Source organism: Phycodurus eques, chromosome 11, assembly GCF_024500275.1.
Source record: "Phycodurus eques isolate BA_2022a chromosome 11, UOR_Pequ_1.1, whole genome shotgun sequence".
In the NCBI taxonomy this organism is placed as follows: domain Eukaryota; kingdom Metazoa; phylum Chordata; class Actinopteri; order Syngnathiformes; family Syngnathidae; genus Phycodurus; species Phycodurus eques.
In genome coordinates this window covers 28,809,917-28,828,458 of record NC_084535.1, presented here as the reverse complement: position 1 = coordinate 28,828,458, position 18,542 = coordinate 28,809,917, and the positions used below count along the sequence as shown (strand labels likewise).

The window sequence follows — 18,542 nt, the reverse complement described above, 5'->3', positions numbered from 1 at the left end:
GCGGCCGAAATGAGTTTCCTCCGCAGGGTGTCCGGGCTCTCCCTAAGAGATAGGGTGAGAAGCTCGGTTATCCGGGAGGATCTCAGAGTTGCCCCTTTACATCGAGAGGAGCCAGATGAGGTGGCTGGGGCATCTGATTCGGATGCCTCCCGGACGCCTCCCCGGTGAGGTGTTCCGGGCACGTCCCACCGGGAGGAGACCCCGGGGATGACCCAGGACACGCTGGAGAGACGTAGTCTCTCGGCATGCCTGGGAACGCCTCGGGATCCCCCTCGGAAGAGATGGATGAAGTGGCTGGGGAAAGGGAAGTCTGGGCGTCCCTGCTAAAGCTACTGCCCCCGCGACCCGACCTCGGATAAGCGGTAGAAGATGGATGGAACATTTGACATGGCGGGTGGTGGGGGGGGGGCAGCATGCAAAGTGTCAGTGTCAAAAGTGGGGGTGCTGTGACTAGCTCCGTCACGATAACTATTATCGTGATATAGTTTGATAGATAAAATGGAAATGATAGTTTTTCCGGACTCAATAAATTGTCATTTTTGTGGTGACCCAGCGCGCGCCTCACAAGGTGAGTTGAACAGCTCTATCATTAGCCAGACATGCAAACACCAAAGGCATGAAAAAGGTGACAAAAAAAAAATTAAAAATTTGCAGGGGGGCCTGGGGGGATCCCCCAGGGCCCCGCAGCGAATTATTTTGATTTTAAGATAAATCAAGCAATCTGGAAGACTGAAGAGTACAATAAGGCAAAATCTTTTTTTGTTTCTTTTTGCAGAAAAACATTTATTTACACAGCTGAAGTACATGATGTACAAATTTAAGATTAAAATTAAATTTGCCTCATTTCTTTGCTTTTTTGTTTTGGCCTCCAAATTGAGCCACGCCCATCTCCATCTGCACCTGATGCTTGCTTAAAGCTGTACCACATGAATAGCATCCTCCTCCTTAAGCACTCTCATTCTGGAAAAGAATTGACTATACTTATTGTCCGTTTCACTTAATTTTTACCAACTTCAAAGGATAACTCCAAATTCATCCGCAGGAAAATATTAAGTACAGTATTTTTCTGTTTTATTGGCCATTTCTGAATTTGAAGTTCGTTCATTTTGTGTTGTGACATCACTCCGTCGCTTAATACATTTAACATGAACATACATAAACTAATGAGATAATTGTAGGCGCGTTTTCTAATTAGTACAAGATGTACTGGCGGTACAATGTTACATGTGCAAATGCGGTACAACAACCAGGGCCATAACCCGCAGCACCTCAATGCGAAAAAGACCAATGCACCAAATATGACACTGGCTGATCGGCATTGCCATTGCTGGCAACATCTTATTGCTCAGTCACTGTGTTTTTATGTTTTTATGTCTCAAAAGTAGCATAATTTCTCTTGTATTATGCGCATTTCGCCCCCCAAAAAATAGTCAAAAGTCAATAGTGTGCATTATTCATAGGTATAGGGGAAAACGGGGGGGGGGGGGGGGGGGGGGGGGAGACTTTCACATTTTATAAATGTATGCCGCCATCTAGAGGTTATGAAAAAGCTGTACACTTTCATTCCAAAATGCCATCGCTACCGAGAGGTTATGAGAAAGGTGTACACTTTCATTCTAATATGCCACCGCCACCTAGTGGTTATGAAAAAGGTGTAGCCTACACTTTCATTCCAATATGACAGGGATACATAAGACTGCAGATATCTACTGTTGTGCTCATAAATTAATATACCCTGGCAGAATTTGTGAAGTATTGTTGTTTTTTTTGTCTGTTTTTTTTTGACTGATGACTGAACAACAACCATCGTTAATTTCTTTATGGTTATGTTTTGTTTAAAGATCATGCTTTTCTGAAATGCTTGACTGTTTAATTTGAATCCCATTAAAATAAAATTTAAATGTGTTTCGCCTGGCCCTTCTTTCTTTATAGAATTACACCCATCTTACAAATTCTCCCTGTGTAAGTGTGAGTTTTCTCATTTCCTAAATAAAAGTAGGGCTGTGAACTTTCAAAACATGAGCAAGTCAATAAAACAAAAGTTTTACGTGTTCAAATAAAGTGCTTAACTTCAGAATAATGCTTTGAAAAAAATAAAATACAGATACTTCATGTTTTGATCTTATGGTTAGAAGCAAAATCATGCATTGTAAAAATGCATTATACATAGGTAGAAGGGTTTTCCAGATTTTGAGGTCAACTTTGGGGGTGCGTACTATACATGGGTGCGCATTATACACGATAAATTGCGGTATTCACTGTCAGTGATGCCGGGACATAAAAGATCATAAAAATGTGGTCCGGTGACGTCATAAATACCGTATTTTCTGGACTACAGAGCGCATCGGATTATAAGCCGTGCCCACTTTGTTGTACCTCCAGGAATCACAGCTGGAATTTAGTTTGATCTCTCGACGGCTGTTTTCACAGAATATGTTATATGGGCCCTCGTACTGTCCAAAACAAACAATGCTTTTTTTTTCCCGGTGAAAAAAATCCTCCCGGACGCCTACTGTAACACTCCGTCAGCCATTCAGTCATTATGGTTTCTATGATCCAGCCTTTTTGTTAACTCGAACGAATATGCCTTTTGGGAGTTTTTCTTTTGGCATAGTTATTTGCTTAAAAAAAAGAAAGAAAAAAAAAAACAATCACCATTGGTGGAAGCTATTGTCCGGAAGCGGTGCACCTCAAAACACACGTGAAGTGCGTTCTCTCGTGGGCTGTTACGTGCAGCAGCTCTATTTCCCTCCTGGATGGACACATCAATGGCTTTCAACTTAAAAGCTGCATCATACGCTTTTCTTCTTGTACTTTCCATGATGATGGGTGTGAAAAAAAATAATAATTCTGCGCTCGTGGGTGTCGTGCTGAGTTTTGCGCGACAAAAAGTAGCGTCAGCTTCTACACGCAGGAGGCATCTGGGCACGCCCAAACTCTAGTGCCTTATGGGAAGCGGTCATGTTTTAAACATTACATTCAAACAAGTTTTTTTTTTGTACGTTTAAACAAGTTGGGCCCGTCTTGTTTTTGCACTTATTGCGCCCCCTGATAGCCGTTAGCGAAAGAAAATCTATATTTTAGCCGCATTGTTACATAGGCCGCAGGGTTCAGAGCACGTTAAAAAAGTGACGGTTTATACTCCGGAAAATACGGTAAAATAACCCGTTACTTATTATTATCTTAGAGTAGTCAGTAGTAGTTACTTAGTAGTCTTAGAGTAGTTACTTTGATTTATCTGACAATTGTTTTTTGTTCATGAGAACCAGAGCTTAATGTGCTTTTGATATTAAAATATGACATTTTTGCTTAGACAACAGATATTTATCATTAACAAACTACAGTGCTTGGGAAAATGAGGTAAGTCAATAACCAAGACACTTGATTCAGTCACAGTGCATGTCATAAGTGTAGACCAATTTTCAGGCTTTGTTTTAGTAATGACTAATAAAACAAACAAAAGACACTATTTTCTTCACTATCCATAACTAAAAAGCAAACAACTAACTAACTACAATATCAAAAAAAGCCAAAATATTTATAAACACAGCCATCTGGGGCAAAGACGTCACGTGACGTGTTGCACGTTTTCCGCACATACTCAACTCACGTGTACCCAAGCAGCCAGCGGCGCAAACACAATGTACGGTGACGAGGGATTGGCAGACCTAAACTGGAAATACAGTCACTACTTCGAGTTTCTCTACAGAGGACACTACTAAGGTTCGTTGTACACTATATGCGTGCACGCACGCACGCACGCGCACTCTTTTTTTAACTGTGGCCACGTTTTTGTTGACATACATATATTTTCTCTTCAGAGGTTCAAATAAACAGAGGTTCATGCCCTGAATTTTGAACAATGATGGCGTAACATTTATTAAAGTTTATTAATGTCGACAACTCAATTTACAGAAATCAAAGTTTGATTGATAAACTGGTAACAACTTGGCATAAAAATGTGACCTGAACAAGAAAAACGGATGTCATTTTCAGATTCATCAAAGCAAAATTGTCCTAAATCAGTTGAAAAAACAGACAACGCAATTTTATTTTATTTTTTTAACTCAGTGTTATTGACATGTTATATAGTATTTGTGTTTTGGGGAACCTTAGCAAGAAGAGTTTTTCCACAGCCTGGAGGACCGGCCAGCAGCACTCCTGATGGTGCATTCAACCCGAGAGCCTTGAACTGCTCAGGAGAACGTACTGGCGCCTGCATGACACATGGATGCGTTATATTTAATTTACAATTAATTGTGATGGAGATACAGTCCCCTCCAAAAGTATTGGAACGGTAAGGTCAATTCCTTTGTTTTTGTTGGATACTGAAGACATTTGGGTTTCAGATTAAAAGATTAATATGAGATAAAAGTTCAGATTTCCATCTTTTATGTCCTGGGATTTAAATCTAGATGTGTGAAACAACTCAGGAGAAAGCCCCCTTTGTTTAAACCCACCCACTTTTCAAGTGAGCAGAAGTATTGGAACATGTGACTGATGGGTGTTTGTAGTTGCTCAGGTGTTCCCTTTTCGATTGCTTAATTATTAGATAGTGCTTGTTATTGGCTTTGGCTTTCACCTGTGAAAACTACATTTGCTATTAAGCAGAGAGAAGTCTATGGGAGAAAACCATTTTGAAGCTGAGAGAAAAGGGAAAATCCATCACAGCTATTGCACAAACATTGGGCATAGCCAATACAACAATTTGGAATGTCCTGAAAGAGAAAAACTATTGGTGTACTGAGCAACAGGCATCGAACAGGTCGGCCAAGGGTATCAACAGCAGTTGATGACAGAAACATTGTGAGAGCTGTGAAGAAACACCCAAAGACAACAGTCAGTGACATCCCTGCCAACCTCCACAGGGCAGGGGTGAAGGTGTAACAATACACTTTTTGACTACGACTTCAAGAGAAGAAATGCACAGGCCATACCACGAGATGCAAACCACTCATCAGCAAAAAGAATCTGAAGACCAGATTGGATTTTGCAAAGAAAAGAAAAGCATTTCAAATGAAGAATGCAACAGTCTGCTGAAGTCAATGGGTCGCAGGCTTGATGCAGTTACTACAAGTGAGGGTTAGGCCACCAAATATTAAATGTTATCAGTTGTCAGTTCATCGAATGTCTGTTCCAATAATTTTGCTCACTTGAAAAGTGGGTGGCTTCAAACAAAAGGTGCTCTGTCCTGATTTTTTTGAAACACATCTAGATGTAAATAACATTAAATAAAAGCTAGAATTCTGAACTTTTGTCTCATATTCATCTTTTGATCTGAAACCCAAATGTCTTCAGTATATTATAAAAATAAAAGGGATTGACCTTGCCGTTCCAATACTTTTGCAGGGGACTAACTGTCAGTGGCGTGAAACATATACCTTGCGCAGTGACATTTAAATAGTACTGACAGGCTGTAAATATACAATAAGAGGTTGGACAACAAAAGCAACAGACAAAGCAACTGCACAATAAAGTGGAATATAAAAATCAAAATGGAATATAATGTCAATTGATAAAACTTTCACAAAAGAAATCTAAAACCAGTTTACCAGGATGGCCATTGTAAGTTCTTCTCTGATTTCATGAAGGGCTCCCACATCATCCCAGGTGACATCTGGCACAGTCGCAAAGCCCTCCCTCTTAGCTGAAGGCTGCACACTAGAAAGAGATGCCTCGAAGTCTGACATGATGATAGAGAGGCTGGTCAGCTCATGCTCTGGCAGAGTTTTAGTGTCCTTCAGCAATTGCAGCAGGTGCCAAAGGTCGCCCTGCCAGACACAGAACATAAACCGCCACAATGTGAGTAAATGTGAATCAAAACTGATTTGAGGCACAGTGATTGAGCCATAAAACTAAAAGTTAACCTGCTGTGAGGTGAGGGCCATATACAGTGGCGTGAAAAAGTATTGGCCCCTTTCTCAAATTTTTGCATAGTTTCCCCACTTTAAGATCATCAAACAAATATAGTGAACTTAAAATGTTTTTCATTGTGACTTCATTTATTAAGCAAAGTTACCTGGCCCTGTGTGAAAAAGTAATCACGTGGGCAATGACAGTGAGACCTGGAAAGGTGTGATTGGTAAGGACCCCCCCCCCGATCAGAACACGAGGGGTATTCTGTTAATGGGCATCTGTGCTCATCACGGACTGTCCATAACGAATACCATATTCAAACATAAGAGCGTCCATACGTGCACTTGGCAGCAGGACATCCAAGGCTGCAGTTTGATGACTGACTTTGTGGTCTTGTCAACGGACATAGGGACGCACGTCTTGGACATTCGGGTGAAGAGATGGGCCGCCTGTTGGTCTGTTGGCTTCAACGGCGGGGGAAGATGGCAGTCGGACCTGGCAGACCCAAACGCATTGTGAGGATCTGCTGGGAATGTCTGGCAGAGTCCTCTGTCAGAAGGAGCTTCAACTCCCACCTCCGGCAGACGTTTGCAAACATCCCAGAGGAAGCGGGAGACATTGAGTCCGAATGGGCCATGTTCCATGCCAATGTTGAGGTGGCCGACCGGAGCTGTGGACATAAGGTGTACGGTGCCTGTCGTGGCGGAAAATCCCGAACCCGATGGCGGACACCGGAGATGAGGGATGCAGTCAAGCTGAAGAAGGAGTCCTATCGACCCTTTTTGGCCAGTGTGACTCTAGAGGCAGCTGATGGGTACCGAGAGGCCAAGTGGAATTCAGCTTTGGTGGTCGCTGATGCAAATACCCTGACATGGGAAGAGTTGGGGAAGGCCATGGAGAATGACTTCTAGACAGCTTTGAGGAAATTCTGCTCCACCATCTGGCATCACAGGAGGGGGAAACAGTGTACCATGACAACTGTGTATAGTGGGGATGGGGCGCCGGTGACCTCGACTCGGGACGTTGTGAGTCGGTGGGGCGAATACGTCAAAGACCTCATGAATTCCACCGACACACCTTCCCATTATGAAAAAAACTCCTCCCGAGGGGTGGATGAGATCCGCCTGGAGTGCCTGAAAGCTCTGAATGTTGTGGAGTGGTTGTGGTTGACACACCTCTACAACCTCACGTTGACATTGTGGACAGTCCCTCTGGATTGGCAGACCGGGGTGTTGGTGTCCCTTTTTAAGAAGGGGGCCCAGAGGGTGTGTTCCAACTATAGAAGACTCAGACTTCTCAGCCTCCCCCTGGTAATGTCTATTCAGGAGTTCTGGAGAGGAGGGTCCGTCAGGAAATTTAATCTCAGATTCAGGAGGAGCAGTGTATTTGTGATAAATAAGTCTTATTTACTCAAATAGAGGCAGGATGACACAAATGTGATCATTGTAATGGCAGCAAAGCATGCTGGGAATAAATCCTCCTGTGACTGCTCACCATAACCTGCCACAATATCTTTAAATGGCACGATGTGACGTGGCGATGACACACAAAGCACATTAATTAGTTCTTTAGTTTGCTCCACTGTGCGATTGCGTTTGACAACCCTGCAAGTATTAGTTATCCAATTAATTCCAATCATTGATATAAACTCAACTGACATACAGTAATCAACAGCAAATAAAACTGATAATGGCCAGTGAATAATCGAGATGCTTGGGGAAGTCCTCACCGGCAGATGTTCATGTCCCGGGTTATCCTGAGATAACCGATTGACAGCCACTATTCCTGAGTTTGTGTTCTGTACATTTAGAGATGATGCTGTGCTGATGTTTTCACTAATGTCTTTGTTTGTCACCGCGTCGGTCCCAAGTGGCATTTTTAACAAGTCATTGTTGAGTTCGTTGGTTTTGCTCTTCTGTGGTGGTCCTTTTACTAACAGAACCCTGTTGACAGCATTCATGGCAGCTTCGCGGCAAAGTGCCATGAGATCCGCACCCACATATCCTGGGGTGAGGCGGGCCAGCTTGCTATAGTCAAAATCTTCCGGCATCCTCAGCTTACGACACAAAGTCTTCAAAATCCTGACAAAACAACATTTGATTAACTTTAATAGTTCCTTTCACACATGGAAAAATCATATTTCACTGACCTGCAGCGAGATGGTTCATCTGGGATACCGAGGCATATCTCTTTGTCGAAGCGTCCGGCTCTACGGAGGGCAGGGTCAAGGGAGTCTGGCCTATTGGTAGCACCAATGACCAGGACCTGCGTTGCAAATGTCAGACTGTTCAAGTCTGTCAGTAGATGAGAAAAAAATAATCTTAGTCTTAACTTGAAATAAAACCAGTCACAAAGTTTCAAACAACATGCATGTAGAGCTAAATTTAGTAAAAAATTTCATATAAAGTATATCCAAGTCTTATAAACTTTGCACAATGTTATGTTTCTATTTTAAGAGTCAGTTTTGTAGATGCAAGCAATTTTTGGGGGGTGGAAAATGTTCCAAGCAATTTTTATCTCACATTTTGATATGTATGGCTAATAGCTCATTGGAAAGAAGAAAAAAAATAGTATTACGTATTTTTAATATTCCTGTTGGGATGCAATCTCACAGACGGGTCCAGAAAACACTGCTGTAATAATGGGAAGAATACTGACCACACTGACACCATTCAAAAGGAAGGTAAACCACAGAATACACAGTAATTGCTGAAATTGTTCTGTTATTAGAATTGTGTATCAAATTATAAAGACCAGTAAAGACTTCGGACGTTCCGCCACCATGTGCTTTACGGAGACCTGGCTCTGCGACGCTGTACCCGATGGCGCCGTCATGCTTCCCGGCTTCCATATTCACCGAGCAGACCGAGACATGGAATCATCGGGGAAAACAAAAGGCGGCGGGATATGCTTCTATATCGACGAAAAATGGTGTACGGACGTCACGGAGCTCATCACACACTGCAGCCCGCACTTGGGAGTCGCGTTTTTTTAACTGTAAGCCATTCTACTCGCCGCGTGAGTTCGCATCATTCATTCTGGCTGGAGCGTACATCCCGCCTCAAGCTAACACGAACGCCGCACTGCTAACGCTCGCCGAACAAGTCAACAAAATTTGAAAAAAAAAAAAAAAAAAAAAAAACACCCGGACTCACCCCTCATTATTCTTGGTGACTTTAACAAAGCTGAACTCACCCACGAACTCCCTAAATACAAGCAGCACATCGACTGTCCTACCAGGGAAAATAAAATTTTAGACCACTGCTATACTATGCTAAAAAACACATACCGTGCCAAACCTCGTGCAGCCCTGGGCTCGTCTGATCACTGCTTAATTCACTTAATACCGACGTACAGGCAAGAACTTCAATGCGCGCAGCCTTCAGTGAAAACTGAAAAAGTGGACCAATGAAGCCAAGATGGAACTTCAAAGCTGTTTCGACTGCACAGACTGGAGTGTCTTTGAAAATTCAGCTGGCAGCCTGGATGAATATACGGACACTGTCACATCCTATATTAGTTTCTGTGAAGAGGTTTGTGTACCAACAAAGTCATTTTGCACTTTCAACAACAAGCCGTGGTTCACTGCCAAACTTAAGCAGCTTCGCCAAGCTAAGGAGGACACATATCGGGGACGTGTATAATCGCGCTAGAAACCTGCTGACGAAAGAAATTAACATTGCAAAGAGGAACTATGCACCAAAGTTGGAAAAACACTTTAGCGCTATCGACACTAAATCAGTCTGGCATGCATTCCAATCGCTGACTAATTAAAAGCGACAATCACCCCCAAACTGAGAATAATAGCACACGAGCCAACGACTTCAATACCTTCTACTGCAGATTTGAAAAGGACACTTTCACATTTTTCTATGATGAAAGAAGAGTGTCTGATCTTTCATTTCGTGGTTTTGGTGTTTACATCGTCATAGTTCACAATATTCTGTGGGGCTTGAAAAATCTGTGAAATTGCTCGAAAATGCCTGGCAGTCTAAGGGTTCCCTGCTCAGGAAACAGCCGGCAGTGAATGAGTTAAGGACAGAGATGGAAATGAGATGGAAATGCGTTGACTGGTGCCAGTAGTGTGCTGGATAGATTTAAAGAATACTTTGAGGAGTTGATGAATGAGGAAAATGAGAGAGAAGGGAGAGTAGAAGAGGCAAGTGTGGTGGACTTGGAAGTGGCAATGATTAGTAAGGGGGAAGTTAGAAAGGCATTAAAGAGGATGAAAAATGGAAAGGCAGTTGGTCCTGATGACATTCCTGTGGAGGTATGGAAGCATCCAGGAGAGGTGGCTGTGGAGTTTTTGACCAGCTTGTTCAACAGAATTCTCGCGGGTGAGAAGATGCCTGAGGAATGAAGGAAAAGTGTGCTGGTGCCCATTTTTAAGAACAAGGGTGATGTGCAGAGCTGTGGGAACTATAGAGGAATAAAGTTGATGAGCCACACAATGAAATTATGGGAAAGAGTAGTGGAGGCTAGACTCAGGACAGAAGTGAGTATTTGCGAGCAACAGTATGGTTTCATGCCGAGAAAGAGTACCACAGATGCATTATTTGCATTGAGGATGTTGATGGAAAAGTACAGAGAAGGTCAGAAGGAGCTACATTGTGTCTTTGTAGATCTAGAGAAAGCCTATGACAGAGTACCCAGAGAGGAACTGTGGTACTGCATGCGGACGTCTGGAGTGGCAGAGAAGTATGTTAGAATAATACAGGACATGTACGAAGGCAGCAGAACAGCGGTGAGGTGTGCTGTAGGTGTGACAGAGGAGTTTAAGGTGGAGGTGGGACTGCATTAGGGATCAGCCCTGAGCCCTTTCCTGTTTGTCGTGGTGATGGATAGGCTGACGGATGAGTTTAGATTGGAATCCCTGTGGACCATGATGTTTGCAGATGACATTGTGATCTGCAGTGAAAGCAGGGAGCAGTTGGAGGAACAGTTAGAAAGATGGAAGCATGCCCTGGAAAGCAGAGGAATGAAGATTAGCCGAAGTAAAACAGAATATATGTGCATGAATGAGAGGGGTGGTGGGGGAAGTGTGAGGCTACAAGGAGAAGAGATAGCAAGGGTGGAAGACTTTAAATACTTGGGGTCAACCGTCCAGAGCAATGGTGAGTGTGGTCAGGAAGTGAAGAAACGGGTCCAAGCAGGTTGGAACGGGTGGAGGAAGGTGTCAGGTGTGTTATGTGACAGAAGAGTCTCTGCGAGGATGAAGGGCAAAGTTTATAAAACTGGTGAGGCCAGCCGTGATGCACAGATTAGAGACAGTGGCACTTAAGAGACAACAGGAAGCAGAGCTGGAGGTGGCGGAAATTAAGATCTTGAGGTTCTCTCTCGGAGTGACCAGGTTGGATACAATTAGAAATGAGCTCATCAGAGGGACAGCCAAGGTAAGATGTTTTGGAGACAAAGTTAGAGAGCGCAGACTTCAATGGTTTGGACACGTCCAGAGGAGAGAGGGTGAGTATATTGGTAGAAGGATGATGAGGATGGAGCTGCCAGGAAAGAGAGCTTGAGGAAGACCAAAGAGAAGGTTGATGGATGTCGTGAGGGAAGACATGAGGGCAGTTGGTGTTAGAGAGGAGGATGCAGGAGTGACGAACCCTAACGGGACAAGCCGAAAGGAAAAGAAGAAGGCCTCTTGCCAAAGTAATTTCGGCCCTCTCTAAATTCAACATACTATTAAGGACTCACAATAAAAAGGTACCAATGAAAGCTACCATTAGTTCACGACACTCTTGGTTTCTGCAGCAGGACAATGACCGAAAACATATATCATGTCCACCTCTGAATAGCTTTATAAAAGTTTAGGAGTGGGCAAGTTGAAATCCAGACTTAAATACAATTGCAATGCCTTAAACAGGCAGTTCAAGTTATTCAAGAAATAAAAGCTAAAATTAAAACAGTTTCGCAAAGAAGAGTGGGCTAAAATTCTTCCACTGCGATATGCACGACCACCAGACTTCAGTTATTGTTAATGCTTGAGTTCAACTATTGCTGCCAAGGGTTGCACAACCAGTAATTTGGTATAGGTGATATGACTTTGTCACATAAGGCCAGACAGGTTTGAATGTTTTCCCGAAATGTTTTTTGACAAATTTGCAAAAAACAAACCAATAAAACAGCATGTACCATCCATGCAGGTGAGGAGCTGGGCTACAATCCTTCTTTCCATGTCTTTGGAGGCCATTTCTCTCTTCTGTGTTATAGCATCTATCTCATCAATAAATAGGATACATGGAGATGAGCTCTGTAAGAGAAATGTGCCAAAAAGGTTAACACAACAGTTTAGACATTTAGTCAAACACAATTTTTCAAATAAAAAAAGCCAACCACTGCAAGGTCAAACAGCTCCCTGAGCTTCTGTTCTGACTCTCCAGATACTCCAGACACCAATTCTGGAGCGGACACCTTCAGCAAGGGCAGGTCCAACTCCTGAAATAGACACAGTAAAAATACATTAATAAATAAAAATGAAAAAATCTGGATCTTGACTTAGTCTTCTGTTGTTTTATTACAACATGAAAACAAACATGTCCCAAGCTATTCAATATTTGACTTGTTTGATTTCTGGATCAAATGAGTTTTCAAATATTTCATATTGTTGTTTTGAAATAGATAAAGGCTTAAATCCAGCCATCCATCCATTATCTTCCGCTTATCTTTTGCGAAAAGCAGAGCTGTAAGTCATGTCGCCAAACCGGACAGCCTCAATGATTCGGCTGCACCGAGAAATCCTGTCCATGAAGGTAATGAACAAAATCGGTGACAATGGGCAGCCTTGGCGGAGTCAACTCTTTACTGGAAACGTATTCGACTTACTGCCCGCAATGCGGACCAAACTCTTGACTCCCGGTCGTACAGGGACCGAACAGCTCTCATTAAGGGAGTCCGGTATCCCATACTTCCCAGAGAACCCTCCACAGAACCCCCCGCCCCTCTCTTCACTGTGTGTGTCCAAGACAAGCAGCTGTAAATCCAATGACACAACCACAAAGTTGATCATCGAACTGCTGCCCGAATATATAGCTAGACGGAACTTCTCAACCTCTCGTACCAACACAGGCCCTTTTCTGCCAGAGAGGTGACATTCCACATCCCTAGCGCTAGCATCTGTAGCCGGGGATCAGCCCACCAAGGGAAAGGGGATCCACATTTCCACCAGGCGCTCGCCTTCAAGTCCCACCTCCAGACCTGGCACCAGAGGGGAGCCCTGGTAACCCACGTCCTAGCAAGAGTAACCAAGGTCCATTTATATTTATCCTCATTGAGGGTCTATGAGCCGTACTTTGCCTGGTCCCTCACCAAGGACTTGTTTGCCATGGGGCATAAAGGCCCAGACAACTTAGCTCATAGGATAATCAGGACACACAAACCCCTCCACCACAATCAGGTGACGGCTCAGGTAGGGGAAAGGGCCTTCAAAAGCGGGTGAAATGTGAAGAGCAAAAACGTCCTGCTTAGCTGTTTTTTTGTTGTGATGCGTAAATTAAGGATTATCTTATCAATGATTCCTAAAAATTTTGAAAACATCTGCCACATCAAGATTCTGGTTCAGATACACCATATTGCCTAAAGTATTCGCTCACCTGCCTTGACTCATATATGATTTTAAGTGATATCCCATTCTAAATCCATGTAGTTCAATATGATGTCGGTCTACAATTTGCAGCTATAACAGGCTCAACTCTTGCGGGAAGGCTTTCAACAAGGTATAGGAGTGAGTTTATTAGAATTTTTCCCCATTCTTCTCAGAGAATATTTTTGAGGTCACACACTGATGTTGGACGAGAAGGCCTGGCTCACTGTCCACTCTAAACCAACCCAAAGGTGTTCTATTCGGTTGGGGGCAGGACTCTGTGCAGGCCAGTCAAGTTCATCCATACTACATTCTCTCATCCATGTCTTTATAGACGTTGCTTTGTGCACTGGATGCACAGACATATTGAAACAGGAAGGGATAATCCCAAAACTGTTGACTGTTCAAAATATCTTGGTATGCTATAGAATTCAGAGTTCTTTCACTGGAGCTCACGGGCTAATATTTTGGAAATTTCCAATGTTGTGGGAACAGTTTGGAGATTGCCCATTCCTGTTCCAACATGACCATGCATCAATGCACAAATCAAGGTTCATAAAGTCATGGATGAGAGGGTTTAATGTGGATGAACTTGATTGGCCTGCACAATCCTGACCTCAACCCTGGAGAACACTGGATAAATAAGAGTGGAGAACAAGAGCCAGGCCTTTTCGTCCATGAGCTTCTGGAAAAATGGTCCAAAATTCCCATAAAAACACTCCTATACTTTGTGGAAAACTTTCCCAGAAGAATTTAAGATGCTATAAGTGCAGCGGGTGGCCTAAAGTCATATTAAACCCTATGGATTAAGAATGGGATGTCACTTAAATTCATATCTGAGTCAAGACAGGCGAGTGAATACTTTTGGCAATATAGTGTATGATTAACATCTTGTTGGACTTGTTTTGACACAGGACAAACAACTTGCCCAAGTTAAAAGATCAGTTGAAGGTAGAAGTAGCTCAGTGAGTAAGGATTTTGCTGTTAGACTCGAGCCCCCTGCTGTAGTCTAACAGCAAAACTCAAATACAAATCTCAAAGGTGCACAAAGAATTAGTTCAATGAATCAAAGGTCTATTTGTTAACGTCGGACACGCTACATGTGATAAAATTTCGTTTTCATTCAAAACACACAAAAAAGAGCCAAAATGTCATTTCCATTTTGACATGAATTGAATTAAATCGTTGAATAAAACAAAATCATGAACCCAAAACAAATACAGTGGGTACGGAAAGTATTCAGACCCCCTTAAATTTGTTTCACTCTTTTTTTATATTGCAGCCATTTGCTAAAATCTTTTAAGTTCATTTTTCCCCTCAATGTACACACAGCACCCAGTACTGACAGAAAAAAACGGAATCTTTGAGATTTCTGCAGATTTCTTCAAAAAGAATAACTGAAATATCACACAGACATAAGTCTTCAGACCTTTTGCTGTGACACTCGTTTAATTCGGGTGCTTTCATTTCTTCTGATCATCCTTGAGATGGTTCTACACCTTCATTGGAGTCCAGCTGTGTTTGATTATACTGATGAGAGTTGATGAGGAAAGCCACACACCTGTCTATATAAGACCTTACAGCTCACAGTCCATGTCAGAGCAAATGAGAATCATGAGGTCAAAGTAACTGCCTGAAGAGCTCAGAGACAGAATCGTGTCAAGGCACAGATCTGGCCAAGGTTACAAAAAAAAAAATTCTGCTGCACTTCAGGTCCCTAAGAGCACAGTGGCCTCCATAATACTTAAATGGAGGACATTTGGGATGACCAGAAGCCTTCCTAGAGCTGTCTGTCCGGCCAAACTGAGCAATCGGGGGGAGAAGAGCCTTGGTGAGAGAAGAAGAACCCAAAGATCACTGTGACTGACCTCCAGACGCTCCAGATGGGAGATGGGACAAAGTTTCTCGAAAGTCAACCATCACTGCAGCCCTCCACCAGTCGGGGCTTTTTGGCAGAGTGACCCGATGGAAGTCTCTCCTCAGTGCAAGACACATGAAAGCCATATTTTGCTGACATTGTGTGATCCTGTGATGTTCCCCTTTTTTCTGCACCCCTTACCCCAAACTGCCAGTACCGCAATGGGTGAAAGGGCCCCTTCATAGCCGCTTGCAACTCTAGTTATTATTGTTATTATTATGTTGATGTCCCCACCAACGTGTGTAAGTAGAGGTGTGATTATTTTATGACTGTGCACAATAACGTGATTTTACATCGTGTAAGCTCCCACTGTGTTCATGGTGCCTGCATACACCACTATCTACAGAGGTGAGGTGTGTGGTTTCAGCGCATTCAGTTGACTAACAAATGTGATGCGAATACAGGAACTATTTTTATTCAGTAAACTGTGAAAATGAAACCAACAAATAATGATCTTTGGTGATCAAAAAGCTATTTAAACAATACTTGAAATATGCAACCATAACAATTGATTTCTAAAAACAAATGAAAACTTTGAAAGCAGAAAATAAGAAATTATTGCAGGTAATTATGGACCCATGTTGTGGTGTCAGTGTGCATATGTTGCACATCAAAGGGTTAATCTAAGTTCTCTACATTTGTTACATTGGTAAATCATTCTTGGCATTGTAGGATCTGTTCACTTTGGAACCATCTTTTCTTTCTCTACTTACCCCTGCCACAGCTTGTGCTAGCAGGGTCTTTCCACAGCCAGGAGGTCCATGGAGAAGAAAGCCCCTGGGAGGAACCATTCCCAGTTGCTGGTATATCTCTGGGTGCCGCATGTGGATGAGCAGTTTACACACTTCCTGAAAAATATTACACAAACTGATAAGATAAAATACCACTTTGAATGTTATTTCGAAAAAGTTGCAAAAATAAAACTTCACATTAAATTGCCTGTCTGCAGTTTAGCTAGGGTGACCATATTTTGGTTGGTAAAAAGAAAGAACACCATAGATCGATGCCGAATCATATGTGAGGCAAAATACAATACACAGTCTAAACACCCCTTTTCAAATTCCAGGTTTTTGTGATAAAAAATGAGCATGACATTTAACTTCAAAACGTTTTTCACCCTCAATGTGACCTAAAACTCAATTGGAGGGGAGGAAAAAAATAAAAAATAAAGTTTCTCGAGTAGAAGCAGACAACTGAAATAATTACAAGGTTACGAGGGTTTGAGCCAATTAGTTGAATATTCAACGCTTCGACTTTACAGCCCTGCGATGATGAATAGAGAATGACGATTAATCGCCAATCACTGTGGTTTTCTTATTTGCATTAACAACATGGATGACTGGAAAGCAACGGGTGAGGAGGGGGAAGACCTGCTTTCGTCAGCAGGTCTCGACGGTTGACACAAGGCAGCTGGACAACGTGAGGGGCAGCTGTGGCTGAGCTGAAGTCCACGAACAGGATTCTCTCATAGGTCCCTACACTGTCGAGGTGTTCAAGGATGAAGTGCAGTCCCATTGACTGCATCATCCACAGACCTGTTCGCGCGGTAGGCAAACTGCAAGGGGTCCAGCAGGGGACCTGTGACGCTCTTGAGGTGGTCCAGCACGAGACGTTCAAAGGGCTTCATGACCACAGATGTCAAGGCGACAGGCCTGTAGTCATTTAGACCATAGATTGTAGGTTTCTTGAGGACTGGAATGATGGTGGAGCGTTTGAAAAAGGATGGAACTTCGCACAGTTCCAGAGATCTATTGAAGATCTGAGTGAAGACTGGGGCGAGCTGGTCCGCGCAGACTTTGAGGTAGGATGGGGACACATGGTCCGGGCCTGCCGCTTTGTTAATCTTTTCGTGTTTGAAGATGCGTCTCACATCCTGTTCGTGGATGGTTTTGGCCACCAGCCACAATTTTTAATTTTAACTTTTCCCCATCCAAGTACATTTGTCATCAGCGGTCTTTGGTGCTGAGCGAACTTTCTCATTCGTCAACGGGGTGGGAGGGTCTGGTGGTGGTGGGGCGTTCTGATGGAACTTCCGACCAATTGGTATACATCCGTAAATGGGGAGGGATTTGGCTGCTAAGCGAAGCCCCATGTCCGAAATGCACCGCCTGCAACGAGTTGTCGTATGTACTGCGCAGACTACTTGCCAGGAATTCCTGTAGCTCTTTCAATGTTGCCGTTTGCCTCTGGGCAGCCTCCTGACCAGTTCTCGTCTCGTCTTTTCCATTATTTTGGAGGAATGCCAACTTCTTGATAATGTCACTATTGTGCCATGTTTTCTCCACTTGATGATGACTGTCATCAATGTGTTCCATGGTATAGTCAATGCCTTGGAAATTTGTACCCTTCTGATCAACACCTTTGAACAATAAGATCCCTCTGCTGCCATGGAAGCTCTCTGCAGACCATGGCTCGTGTTGTAAAATTTGACAACAAAAATTTCAAGAAAAACCTACTAGAACACCTGAACTTTGAGGTTAATTAAGCAGAGGAACTTTCAATAGTGGGAAGTGTGTTGGAACTCCCATTTAACGTGCGTTTTAATGTGATTGGTTTGTACTGAACATAGCCACATCCCCAGTTCTAACCATGTGTGCAACCATACAGGTATCTAAAATTGAACAGTGGTGTGTCAACCTTTATCTACTGTATGTTGCTTCATCTGCCTGCATCTACAACCCCAATTCCAATGAAGTTGGGACGTTGTGTTAAACAGAATACAATGATTTGCAAATCATGTTCAACCTATATTTAATTGAATACACTACAAAGACAAGATATTTATTGTTCAAACTGATAAACATTGTTTTTAGCAAATAATCATGAACTTAGTATTTTATGGCTGCAACATGTTCTAAAAAAAGGACAGGTGGCAAAAAATACTGAGAAAGTTGAGGAACGCTCATCAAACAGCTGTTTGGAACATCCCACAGCTGAACAGGCTAATGCCATGATTGGTTATAAAAGGAGCTTCCCTGAATTGCTCAGTTATTCACAAGCAAAGATGGGGTGAGGTTCACCTCTTTGTGAACAAGTGCGTGAGAAAATAGTCAAACAGTTTAAGGACAATGTTCCTCAATGTACAATTGCAAGGAATTTAGGGATTTCATCATCTACGGTCCATATCATCATCAAAAGGTGGCATTGCATCAAAAACCGACAATGTGTCAAGGATATCACCACATG

General features: G+C 42.8%; 1 protein-coding gene across 2 annotated transcripts in view; it reads right to left on the bottom strand.

Annotated features, from left to right (window-relative positions):
• The window catches only part of nvl (nuclear VCP like), a 74,208-nt gene that overhangs the window by 33,679 nt on the left and 21,987 nt on the right, over positions 1-18,542 (bottom strand). For both annotated transcript variants that reach the window (XM_061690199.1, XM_061690198.1), the window contains 7 exons: positions 16,070-16,204; positions 12,193-12,294; positions 11,992-12,109; positions 8,006-8,150; positions 7,586-7,937; positions 5,553-5,771; positions 4,112-4,216 (listed from right to left, as the gene is read on the bottom strand). In XM_061690199.1, the coding sequence (XP_061546183.1) occupies positions 4,112-4,216; positions 5,553-5,771; positions 7,586-7,937; positions 8,006-8,150; positions 11,992-12,109; positions 12,193-12,294; positions 16,070-16,204 (1,176 nt within the window). The remainder of the gene's footprint in view (positions 1-4,111; positions 4,217-5,552; positions 5,772-7,585; positions 7,938-8,005; positions 8,151-11,991; positions 12,110-12,192; positions 12,295-16,069; positions 16,205-18,542) is intronic.